Here is a 13,524-nt window from a genome sequence, read left to right on the forward strand (position 1 = left end):
ATGTACCAATGAGAATTTGCTTATAGTCCACCAAGTAAAAAACTTGCATTATGCCTATAAACACTCTGCAATACAAAATAAACCTCATTTGCTGAAAGCACAATCTGGAGTAGCTGATATATGCTAGCTACCCAGATCACACACACAGCACCGATAATGCATACTCTGGTGCCTAGAGTGGGAGGTGATAAACCTGTGTGCACCTGTGTGATAAAAAATGCCATCATAAGTTAGATAAGGCAATGGAGCATGTCTCCAGGATCTGTAATTTATAAACACTCAGGGTCCATTTAAGAAAGTCCAGACAGATAAGGTTCAATTCCATGAACTGGTCTGCCCGGCATTGCTGACAGTGGTCAGCAGTACACTGCCCATATTTAACACTGAACAAGCAGCTGCTTGTGCAATATCGCCCTCTGCTTATGCGCTGCCATTTGCACATGAGCAGGGGCTGTCAATCTCCCCAGTCTAAGTAGTCTGGGGTGATTTTAATCTGCCAATTTAGAGTTGATGATAGCTGCTTCTTAACTATTGTCTTCAGACTCACTCATGCAATCCTGAACCGAATGCACTCCAAAGCTACATCCACAGCTTGATAAATGGAGCTCTCAGACTCAAATTTATAAAGTACTAAGAAAAGGTTGAACTGAAGAGTACTTTTAATAAACCAGGTTTAGAAATCCTATGTGCTTCATATCTATAACAGCACTTTGTCAGGGATAGAGAAATCCTTTTCTCTTTACATTTATATAAATAGCATCATTAACCCCAGCATAACCAGTGGGATCAGTTTTACAAATATGGAGACACACCATATAACGTAGAGGTATTGAGTTAAAAACACACTTAATGCAACTATAAAATGGGCATTATTGTATACCTTGGAGGAATATCAATTTTAGCTAAATACAGATGAACAATGTATACTCACAAAATGCAAAGAGGTATACACAGGGGAAACAGCATAAAAATAGCTTTAAAAAATAAAAAAAAAATGGTTAAGGTGACTGGAAAATGAAAAAAGAAAAGAATGAAAGTGAGAAACATAGAGTAGTATGATATATATAAGTGAAAGCAACTATGGGTGGCTAAATAAATGCAAGTGAAGAGTATAGTACTGCATATTGTTTGTGAAAAGTGACCTGTAGATAGTGAGATGATTAAGAATGAACAGAGCTGAAAAAAAGAGTATAAAATGAGCAAATATTGAGAAAAAATAAAGATAGAAAAGGGAAAAAATATAGTCATTAATTAATCAGTAATTATGAAGAATGTGTAGAGAAAATGATAAAAAGCTTGGGAATGAGAAGTGTTTTGACTAAAAATCTAAACATTGAAACATTCGATAAAATGAAAGAAAGAAAATTATGAGCTTGTCTGTATTTTTGTTGCTCTGCATGGGTTTACTGTTAAAAAAAAAAAATCATGCATTCTTTAAATTTAATTTTCTGAACTGTTTACCCCCTGAAAGTAAAATGAGCATATCTCCAGTTCTTTGTAATAGTTACTATTTTATATGGAACAGCTTGTTGAAAACCACATAAAAATATTTGCATACTCTAATTTCACCATTATATTATTATTATATTATTAGATTATGTTATTGATACCACAGGTGAGTACTTATAACCATTGCAAACAATCCTGGTCTTTTACCATTGGCATTCCTTGAATATTTGCATGGCTTACTTTCAATGTGCAAATTTTTCTTTGCATTGTTAGATTACCTATTAATACACATAACCATCTCCTGGTTTAATACAAAGGTTTACATATAGCTCAGACTTTTAAAATATAAACAACAAAAATATGATTATTAGAAAGTTAATTTATTTTTGGAAATAAATCAACATGTATTGGATGTTAACTATAAATTAAGTGAATCTGTCCGTCTGCAATAGCTTATGTGAACCTTCTCCATATAGGCAAAAAAGCTGCAAATGCAGCTTAATAAATTTAGCCCAATGGATAGGAACAGGGACCATATTGGTACATTTTGATGGTATAGGGCATAAAATAGTAAACAAAATATTGAATTATGTATTTCCTTTATCTGCATAAAAATTCTTCCTAATTGTGATTTGAGCTGATACTTGTTTCCATAAAAGGTTGTGTTTCAATGTTATAGTATAGCAAAAAAGTGTACTGATGACTTTGTTTCTTTACAGGATCCCATGGTAGTGAGATAACTATTATTTATCTGAAAACAATCATTTTTTTTCAAATTGGGGTTAATTGACCCAATGATCATTATATGAGTGTGTGTGTGTGTGTCTGTCTACGTGTTAAATGAATATTTAGATTGTTAAAAGCATAACTTTTGTTTATTAGTAGTATTATTTATAATAATAATTTAATATCTTTAGTGGACTAGTGCAAAATTTCAAACCTATGTATATAATATGTATATAGCATACGGTATATAAAGACAATCTATATGTATACATTATCTAAAGTATTCAGCTAGTATATGAATGAAAACGTATTATATCTCACTTTGAATACAATAAAACCGAAAGCTAAGACTAGTTATTTTGAGTGAATACTCAAAATTTGGTTCATTTCAATATCTTCACTTATTACTCTCTGTGCATAAAAATACATTTAAAAAAGATGGAAATATCTTACCTTGTCCTTCGCCTCCAGCAACAAACCTACGGGACCTCTTTTTTATGAATACATTTTCCACGTGTTTTCTTTCCAGTTGTTGGTTTGATGTTTTTTCTCTCTTAAAAAAAACAACAACCAGAAAGAATTCATTCAGAAGCTGTTACAACTTTTGAAGAATTTGTGCTCTGTAATTTTAAAGTAATTTTGCTAAGGAGCAGATTTTATTTTTAAACAGTTAATATAGAATCTGATGACAAATTAATTATTAAGAAAAAGTTTAGTGAAACTTGCTGCCCATCTGTGAAACTGACCTCTTTCTGCACGATGTATGTGTCACTGTTTTCTCTGTTGCTTCCATCATTAAATATTAGCGGGTCATCATGTTGTCTTCCAGCAAGGCTTTTGTATGACTGTAACTCAGTCCGTAGGCTTGCAATCTCTGCTTTCAGTAGTATTAAATTATAAAAGGATGCAACTGCTATGCTGGAACACAAAATGATTGTAAATGGAAGAAATACATTTGAGAAAATATCCTTTTGGTAATAATACAAAATCCTTTTCTGCTGAGCAACAGGTGGAAAACAGTTCCTGGATGTCATGTCTGAATCCATAACTAATATCCCAGATGAAGAACTAACAGTATCACGGTTCTTTTATGCTGTTTATCATTCATATTAGACAATAAAATAAATAAAATAAGATACTTCCAAAATTGAGAAGGCTACAAGGCATTTCCTTTGATTTGTAGCCAGACAGGATAATTTCACATGTGTGAGTAGTACAGTTCCTCAAAACAATCTGCCTTCTTTCTTAAATTATTTTCTGAAACAGACTATTTTATGATCTTCCTTTTCAGTGTGTATAATTGTGCTTTTGTGTTTTACTTTTTATGTCATATATAGACAACTGCTAATCCTTACTTCTTCTTTTCTGAAAGGAAGTAATATTTCAGATAAGAAAACGGACATGCATGCCATCTGCACATATTTCAAAATATTAATTAGCAAATGTTACCCTTTATCATTAGATAGAAGACATAAATGATATTTTTTTTATAATGATCTTTGAGAGGATTATTAAAAACTGTATCACTATCTCCCTTGCTCACACCTCATCCATATTAGCATTTACAAATATTACCACATATCTGGTTATACTTAAAGTAAATGTCAACTTTCACGAATGAAAGCCCTGTTTTTAAAAATACTATTAAAAACAGGGGCACTTTTATTCAAAAAAGTTTACATTGAAGCCATTCTTTTAAAATACTTTTATTTCTAGCAAGCAGGAAACACCAGAGCAGCGATTCCTCCGCCCCAGGACGTCTCTTCTTACTTCAGAAATGACAAATCCGACTTCCTCCAATCACAGTGTGGCCTCAGGCAATTTTTGCTCTGGGGGGAAGCCGTTATTGAAGGAAGCCTGGATTCGTCATTTCTGAAGTAATAAGAGACGACCTGGAGGTAGGGGAATCACTGCTCCAGTGTTCCACGCTTGCTAGGAAGAAAAGGTAAGTATTTTAAAAGAACGGCTTCAATGTAAACTTTCATGAATGAAAGTGCCCCTGTTTTTAATAGTATTTTTAAAAAACAGGGCTTTCATTCGTGAAAGTTGACATTCACTTTAAAGGGTCCCATGTATTAAAGGGTGAACTGACTTGGGAACCTGTCTTTCTTTCTTCGCAGCGAACAAGCAGCGAAACTACAATTCTGCACCCTGCTGTCATGTGTCCAATCACGCAAGAGCAGGGCCTATCAATCACCCTGAACAAAAGTGTTTGGGTTGTTTTGTTTTTTACTATTAACCTTCCCCACAAGTGCGCAAAAGCACTATTTGCTGCTTTGCAAAAAAGATATACTTTCTTTGATCGTATAAGGTATGCTGTATTCAATAATGTAATAGATTTTTACATAGAGACAAATCTCACCAATCCCTTAATAATTCAAAGTAGCCTCTATGGGGAAATGTATTTAACTAATGGGGGTAGATATATTAAAGGTTGAGCAAATCCTGTCAGATCGACCTCGCTAGATGCCGACAGCATACAGTGTAGGCATTTAATATTGCACAAGCATTTCTAGTGGCCAATCGGCCGCTAGCAGGGGGTGTCAATCATCCCGATCATATCAGATTAGGATGATTGCAGTCTGCCACTTAAAGGGACAGTCTAGGCCAAAATAAACTTTCATGATTCAGATAGAGCATGTAATTTTAAACAATTTTCCAATTTACTTTTATCACCAATTTTGCTTTGTTCTCTTGGTATTCTTAGTTGAAAGCTTAACCTAGGAGGTTCATATGCTAATTTCTTAGACCTTGAAGCCCACCTCTTTCAGATTGCATTTTAACAGTTTTTCACCACTAGAGGGTGTTAGTTCACGTATTTCATATAGATAACACTGTGCTCTTGCACGAAAAGTTAACTGGGAGCAGGCACTGATTGGCTAGACTGAAGTCTATCAAAAGAACTGAAAAAAGGGGCAGTTTGCAGAGGCTTAGATACAAGATAATCACAGAGGTTAAAAGTATATTATTATAACTGTGTTGGTTATGCAAAACTGGGAAATGGGTAATAAAGGGATTATCTATCTTTTAAAACAATAAAAATTCTGGTGTAGACTGTCCCTTTAAGGAGCAGCGGTCGTACGACCGCTGCTTCTTAACTTCTGTTTTAGGTGAGCCTGAAACGATGGGTGTAGAAAGCAGCGTCCGCTGCTTAATAAATCTACCCCATGGAATCTTATCTGATATTTATAGGAAGTGTTTATTTTTCTTTCATGTGACATTTATGAATTTTACACATAAAGAGAGAATAAAAACAACACATATGAGATGAAACAAAACTACTTTTATATTTAATACAGTGTTTTGATTGAAACATTTAGGGCCTGATTCTTTAAAGCTCTCTGGTCTGGCAAGATTCTATAAGATGCCTCATCAATTTTATGAAGCCAATTAGGGATTGTTTTAAAAGCATTTTTTTTCTTAGCAACTGTGTAACTCATTAAGAGGAGTTCACTAATATTCTTTATGTGAAGAAGAGATTACACAATATAGGGCTCAGTAAAAAAAGCAGATGATTTCTCTCCATGTTGGCAAGTCTTTTCTTGTTTTTCTTTTATGTGTATTTCATTGCTATTTTTATTCCATTTGGATTTGTCTTCTTTATCCTGATAATTGAATGAATCATAGTGGAACATTAATTCTTGGGTTGTATTTGCCAAACAAGGTGGGTCATCTATATGTCCAATTGGTAATAATGATCTGACATTTTCAGGGCCAGAAATTAATCTTTAATTATAATATCAATGTATTGGAAATATTTATATATATACATACAAAAAAATAAATAAATTAATAAATAAAACAATAATAGTAATAAATGTGCGTTCGCCTTGCCTTGAAGGTAAGCGCTCACGAGAACGCACTTCAATAGGCTTCATAGGAGCCTTGTTTTCATGCCACTAGATACGATACCTAGAGCAGCAATAAATAAATATATATACATGTACATAAACATATACATTTCTTTCATGTAATTAGCAAGAGTCCATGAGCTAGTGTCGTATGAGATATACATTCCTACCAGGAGGGGCAAAGTTTCCCAAACCTCAAAATGCCTATAAATACACCCCTCACCACACCCACAAATCAGTTTTACAAACTTTGCCTCCTTAGGAGGTGGTGAAGTAAGTTTGCGCTAAGATTTCTACGTTGATATGCGCTTCTCAGCATTGTTGAAGCCCGCTTCCTCTCATAGTACAGTGAATGTCAGAGGGATGTGAGGAGAGTATTGCCTGTTTGAATTCAATGATCTCCTTCTACGGGGTCTATTTCATAGGTTCTCTGTTATCGGTCGAAGAGATTCATCTCTTACCTCCCTTTTCAGATCGACGATATACTCTTATATATATACCATTACCTCTGCTGATTTTCGTTTCAGTACTGGTTTGGCTTTCTACAACATGTAGATGAGTGTCCTGGGGTAAGTAAGTCTTATTTTCTGTGACACTCTAAAGCTATGGTTGGGCACTTTTTTATAAAGTTCTAAATATATGTATTCAAACATTTATTTGCCTTGACTCAGGATGTTCAACATTTCCTTATTTCAGACAGTCAGTTTCATATTTGGGTTAATGCATTTGAATATATCATTTTTATCTTACCTTAAAAATTGACTTCCCTGTGGGCTGTTAGGCTCACGGGGGCTGAAAATGCTTCATTTTATTGTGTCATTCTTGGCGCGGACTTTCTTGGCGCAAATTTTTTTTTTCTGTTTCCGGCGTCATACGTGTCGCCAGAAGTTGCGTCATTTTTGACGTTTTTCGTGCCAAAAATGTCGGCGTTCCGGATGTGGCGTCATTTTTGGCGCTAATAGCATTTAGGCGCCAAATAATGTGGGCGTCAATTTTGTCTCCACTTTATTTAAGTCTCGTTATTTTTTGCTTCTGGTTGCTAGAAGCTTGTTCACTGGCATTTTTTCCCATTCCTGAAACTGTCATTTAAGGAATTTTATCAATTTTGCTTTATATGTTGTTTTTTCTATTACATATTGCAAGATGTCACACGTTGCAACTGAGTCAGAAGATACTACTGGAAAATCGCTGCCTGGTGCTGGAACTACCAAAGCTAAGTGTATCTGCTGTAAACTTTTGGTAGTTGTTCCTCCAGCTGTTGTTTGTATTAAATGTCATGACAAACTTGTTAATGCAGAAAATATTTCCTTTAGTAAAGTACCATTACCTGTTGCAGTTCCATCAACATCTAATGTTCAGAGTGTTCCTGATAACATAAGAGATTTTGTTTCTGAACCATTAAGAAGGCTATGTCTGTTATTCCTCCTTCTGGTAAACATAAAAAGTCTTTTAAAACTTCTCTTTATACAGATGAATTTTTAAATGAACATCATTATTCTGATTCTAATGATTCTTCTGATACAGAGGATTCTGTCTCAGAGGTTGATGCTGAAAAATCGTCATATTTATTTAAAATGGAATTTATCCGTTCTTTACTTAAAGAAGTCCTAATTGCATTAGAAATTGAGGATTCTGGTCCTCTTGATACTAAATCTAAACGTTTAGACAAGGTCTTTAAATCTCCTGTGGTTATTCCAGAAGTTTTTCCTGTTCCTGGTGCTATTTCTGAAGTAATTTCCAGAGAATGGAATAATTTGGGTAATTCATTTACTCCTTCTAAACGTTTTAAGCAATTATATCCTGTACCGTCCGACAGATTAGAGTTTTGGGACAAAATCCCTAAAGTTGATGGGGCTATTTCTACCCTTGCTAAACGTACTACTATTCCTACGGCAGATGGTACTTCCTTTAAGGATCCTTTAGACAGGAAAATTGAATCCTTTCTAAGAAAAGCTTATCTGTGTTCAGGTAATCTTCTTAGACCTGCTATATCATTGGCTGATGTTGCTGCAGCTTCAACTTTTTGGTTGGAAACTTTAGCGCAACAAGTAACAGATCATGATTCTCATAATATTATTATTCTTCTTCAACATGCTAATAATTTTATCTGTGATGCCATTTTTGATATTATCAGAGTTGATGTCAGGTTTATGTCTCTAGCTATTTTAGCTAGAAGAGCTTTATGGCTTAAAACTTGGAATGCTGATATGTCTTCTAAATCGACTCTACTTTCCCTTTCTTTCCAGGTTAATAAATTATTTGGTTCTCAGTTGGATTCTATTATCTCAACTGTTACTGGAGGGAAAGGAACTTTTTTACCACAGGATAAAAAATCTAAGGGTAAAAACAGGGCTAATAATCGTTTTCGTTCCTTTCGTTTCAACAAAGAACAAAAGCCTGATCCTTCATCCTCAGGAGCAGTTTCAGTTTGGAAACCATCTCCAGTCTGGAATAAATCCAAGCCTTCTAGAAAAGCAAAGCCAGCTTCTAAGTCCACATGAAGGTGCGGCCCTCATTCCAGCCCAGCTGGTAGGGGGCAGATTAAGTTTTTTCAAAGAAATTTGGATCAATTCTGTTCACAATCTTTGGATTCAGAACATTGTTTCAGAAGGGTACAGAATTGGTTTCAAGATAAGACCTCCTGCAAAGAGATTTTTTCTTTCCCGTGTCCCAGTAAACCCAGTGAAAGCTCAAGCATTTCTGAAATGTGTTTCAGATCTAGAGTTGGCTGGGGTAATTATGCCAGTTCCAGTTCTGGAACAGGGGCTGGGGTTTTATTCGAATCTCTTCATTGTACCAAAGAAGGAGAATTCCTTCAGACCAGTTCTGGATCTAAAAATATTGAATCGTTATGTAAGGATACCAACATTCAAAATGGTAACTATAAGGACTATCCTGCCTTTTGTTCAGCAAGGGCATTATATGTCTACAATAGATTTACAGGATGCATATCTGCATATTCCGATTCATCCAGATCACTATCAGTTTCTGAGATTCTCTTTCCTGGACAAGCATTACCAGTTTGTGGCTCTGCCGTTTGGCCTAGCTACAGCTCCAAGAATTTTTACAAAGGTTCTCGGTGCCCTTCTGTCTGTAATCAGAGAACAGGGTATTGTGGTATTTCCTTATTTGGACGATATCTTGGTACTTGCTCAGTCTTCACATTTAGCAGAATCTCATATGAATCGACTTGTGTTGTTTCTTCAAGATCATGGTTGGAGGATCAATTCACTAAAAAGTTCATTGATTCCTCAGTCAAGGGTAACCTTTTTGGGTTTCCAGATAGATTCAGTGTCCATGACTCTGTCTTTGACAGACAAGAGACGTCTAAAATTGATTTCAGCTTGTCGAAACCTTCAGTCACAATCATTCCCTTCGGTAGCCTTATGCATGGAAATTCTAGGTCTTATGACTGCTGCATCGGACGCGATCCCCTTTGCTCGTTTTCACATGCGACCTCTTCAGCTCTGTATGCTGAACCAATGGTGCAGGGATTACACAAAGATATCTCAATTAATATCTTTAAAACCGATTGTACGACATTCTCTGACGTGGTGGACAGATCACCATCGTTTAGTTCAGGGGGCTTCTTTTGTTCTTCCGACCTGGACTGTAATTTCAACAGATGCAAGTCTTACAGGTTGGGGAGCTGTGTGGGGGTCTCTGACGGCACAAGGGGTTTGGGAATCTCAGGAGGTGAGATTACCGATCAATATTTTGGAACTCCGTGCAATTTTCAGAGCTCTTCAGTCTTGGCCTCTTCTGAAGAGAGAATCGTTCATTTGTTTTCAGACAGACAATGTCACAACTGTGGCATACATCAATCATCAGGGGGGGACTCACAGTCCTTTGGCTATGAAAGAAGTATCTCGAATTCTGGTTTGGGCGGAATCCAGCTCCTGTCTAATCTCTGCGGTTCATATCCCAGGTATAGACAATTGGGAAGCGGATTATCTCAGTCGCCAAACGTTGCATCCGGGCGAATGGTCTCTTCACCCAGAGGTATTTCTTCAGATTGTTCAAATGTGGGAACTTCCAGAAATAGATCTTATGGCTTCTCATCTAAACAAGAAACTTCCCAGGTATCTGTCCAGATCCCGGGATCCTCAGGCGGAGGCAGTGGATGCATTATCACTTCCTTGGAAGTATCATCCTGCCTATATCTTTCCGCCTCTAGTTCTTCTTCCAAAAGTAATCTCCAAGATTCTGAAGGAATGCTCGTTTGTTCTGCTGGTAGCTCCAGCATGGCCTCACAGGTTTTGGTATGCGGATCTTGTCCGGATGGCCTCTTGCCAACCGTGGACTCTTCCGTTAAGACCAGACCTTCTGTCGCAAGGTCCTTTTTTCCATCAGGATCTCAAATCCTTAAATTTAAAGGTATGGAGATTGAACGCTTGATTCTTGGTCAAAGAGGTTTCTCTGACTCTGTGATTAATACTATGTTACAGGCTCGTAAATCTGTATCTAGAGAGATATATTATAGAGTCTGGAAGACTTATATTTCTTGGTGTCTTTCTCATCATTTTTCCTGGCATTCTTTTAGAATTCAGAGAATTTTACAGTTTCTTCTGGATGGTTTAGATAAAGGTTTGTCCGCAAGTTCCTTGAAAGGACAAATCTCCGCTCTTTCTGTTCTTTTTCACAGAAAGATTGCTAATCTTCCTGATATTCATTGTTTTGTACAAGCTTTGGTTCGTATAAAACCTGTCATTAAGTCAATTTCTCCTCCTTGGAGTTTGAATTTGGTTCTGGGGGCTCTTCAAGCTCCTCCTTTTGAACCCATGCATTCATTGGACATTAAATTACTTTCTTGGAAAGTTTTGTTCCTTTTGGCCATCTCTTCTGCCAGAAGAGTCTCTGAATTATCTGCTCTTTCTTGTGAATCTCCTTTTCTGATTTTTCACCAGGATAAGGCGGTGTTGCGAACTTCTTTTGAATTTTTACCTAAGGTTGTGAATTCCAACAACATTAGTAGAGAAATTGTGGTTCCTTCATTATGTCCTAATCCTAAGAATTCTAAGGAGAAATCGTTGCATTCTTTGGATATTGTTAGAGCTTTGAAATATTATGTTGAAGCTACTAAATCTTTCCGAAAGACTTCTAGTCTATTTGTCATCTTTTCCGGTTCCAGAAAAGGTCAGAAAGCTTCTGCCATTTCTTTGGCATCTTGGTTGAAATCTTTAATTCATCATGCCTATGTCGAGTCGGGTAAAACTCTGCCTCAAAGGATTACAGCTCATTCTACTAGGTCAGTTTCTACTTCCTGGGCGTTTAGGAATGAGGCTTCGGTTGATCAAATTTGCAAAGCAGCAACTTGGTCCTCTTTGCATACTTTTACTAAATTCTACCATTTTGATGTGTTTTCTTCTTCTGAAGCAGTTTTCGGTAGAAAAGTACTTCAGGCAGCGGTTTCTATTTGAATCTTCTGCTTATGTTTTCATTAAACTTTATTTTGGGTGTGGATTATTTTCAGCAGGAATTGGCTGTCTTTATTTTATCCCTCCCTCTCTAGTGACACTTGCGTGGAAAGATCCACATCTTGGGTAGTCATTATCCCATACGTCACTAGCTCATGGACTCTTGCTAATTACATGAAAGAAAACATAATTTATGTAAAAACTTACCTGATAAATTCATTTCTTTCATATTAGCAAGAGTCCATGAGGCCCACCCTTTTTGTGGTGGTTATGATTTTTTTGTATAAAGCACAATTATTCCAATTCCTTATTTATATGCTTTCGAACTTTTTTTCTTATCACCCCACTTCTTGGCTATTCGTTAAACTGATTTGTGGGTGTGGTGAGGGGTGTATTTATAGGCATTTTGAGGTTTGGGAACTTTGCCCCTCCTGGTAGGAATGTATATCTCATACTTCACTAGCTCATGGACTCTTGCTAATATGAAAGAAATGAATTTATCAGGTAAGTTCTTACATAAATTATGTTTTTGTCCATAACTTGTGTTTCTGGCAAGTCTGAAGACTCGCCAAAAACACGGGCCTTCAAGCTCCCTTCGGAGCTTGATAGCTAGGCCCCTTTCTGTTTATTTATACTCAAATTTTTACTTGGTGTGGGTTATTATTACATCCATGATATAATAATAATAATAATAATAATAATAATAATAATAATAATAATAATATTTTGAATTGTGGTGTCTTGTGCTCATATAATTTGAGCTATATATTGTACTTTTAGGTTATGAATTCTTAAATAAATGTTCATTTTATTTCATTAGGCACTTCTTTTTTTAACAAAATCGTTTACATTATTTAATAAAAAATATATTGTATACAGCTTTTAATACAGATCAAATATTGTAATAAAGCATAAATATTGTTGCACTTGCATTTAAAAATATTATTAAAGTATATATTCTATGAAATACAAACTCTAAACAAAACAAAAATATTACTCTATATAAAAAAAATATATAAACACATAGAAATTGTGAAATATAGGGGCGGAGCCAGCGCTCGAAGGAGATGGCTGCACTTTAGTGAGCTCCAGACTCCCTAACGGGCAAATTGTAGCTTTTCTACCTTCCAAGGCCAAACCAACCTCAGAAATCCAGGTCATAAGCTGCTGGAAGATGCCGTGATAACTCTTGCAATCAACAAGAGAAAGAAATCTACGACAGGTGGATTCACCTGACAGTGGAGTAAGCCACGCAGAAAAGTCAGACTCAGACACAGTGCAACATCACCCTGGAAATCCTGCATGCTGCCGACTCAAGCCTACCCCCACACAATTTAAAGCTGGAATAGACACAGTCAAGATCCCAATCAGCAGCTACAAAGCCTTACTTCTGTAAACAGCAAGCACACTGCAGAAATCACTTGGGAAGATTTCCAAATTTACTGAAATATACTCATTTGATATTTCTCTAAAACCTAGACTACTTAACTCTTCGATGTCTCCTAAAAAAGGCAGCAAGACTGATAAGCCAGCAAAGAAACAAGCGCCTTTAACACCTTCAGTAAAAAAAAATTCAAAAACCTGGAAACTCCTTCAAAGGCACTGAAGCACCCTCCTGATACACACTCTAGAGCCTCTTCACCTTTCTCAGAATCTGAGAAAGAATGACAAGACACAGCAATATCTATACCTAGGGCTTTATTGGATTCACTTCCATCCAAGAAAGATTTCTCAACACTCATCTTTCAAGTTAAACAGTGTATCCAGGAGGAAATCTCGGAAATCAAAAGATAACTCTCTGATGTAGGCCAAAGAGTGGAGAAACTAGAGGAAGATTCAGACCTTTTCAACTCTAAACTGACCTTTTTCCCCACACGTATGTCTCAACAAGAAGGGACAATCATGCTAATGGAAAAAAAATTGACAACCTAAAGAACAGACTATGAGGAGTCCCAGAAGCAATAGTGCCTAATGAACTAGAGCACTATCTACAGGGACTATTTACTTTTTGATGGATGTAGATGACTCAGCAACTATAGCTCTAGACAGGTTCCACAGAACACTGCGAGCCAAACCTCTGG

General features: G+C 36.3%; 1 protein-coding gene across 1 annotated transcript in view; it reads right to left on the bottom strand.

Annotated features, from left to right (window-relative positions):
- The window catches only part of TNFSF13B (TNF superfamily member 13b), an 80,810-nt gene extending 77,375 nt beyond the window's left edge, over positions 1 to 3,435 (bottom strand). The window contains exons 1-2 of the mRNA XM_053704908.1: positions 2,922 to 3,435; positions 2,629 to 2,728 (exon numbers count right to left, since the gene is read on the bottom strand). Coding sequence (XP_053560883.1) covers positions 2,629 to 2,728; positions 2,922 to 3,221 — 400 coding nt within the window. The 5' untranslated portion in view covers positions 3,222 to 3,435. The remainder of the gene's footprint in view (positions 1 to 2,628; positions 2,729 to 2,921) is intronic.
- Positions 3,436 to 13,524: the final 10,089 nt, after the last annotated feature.

This window comes from Bombina bombina, chromosome 3 (assembly GCF_027579735.1).
Source record: "Bombina bombina isolate aBomBom1 chromosome 3, aBomBom1.pri, whole genome shotgun sequence".
NCBI classification, from domain to species: Eukaryota; Metazoa; Chordata; class Amphibia; order Anura; family Bombinatoridae; genus Bombina; species Bombina bombina.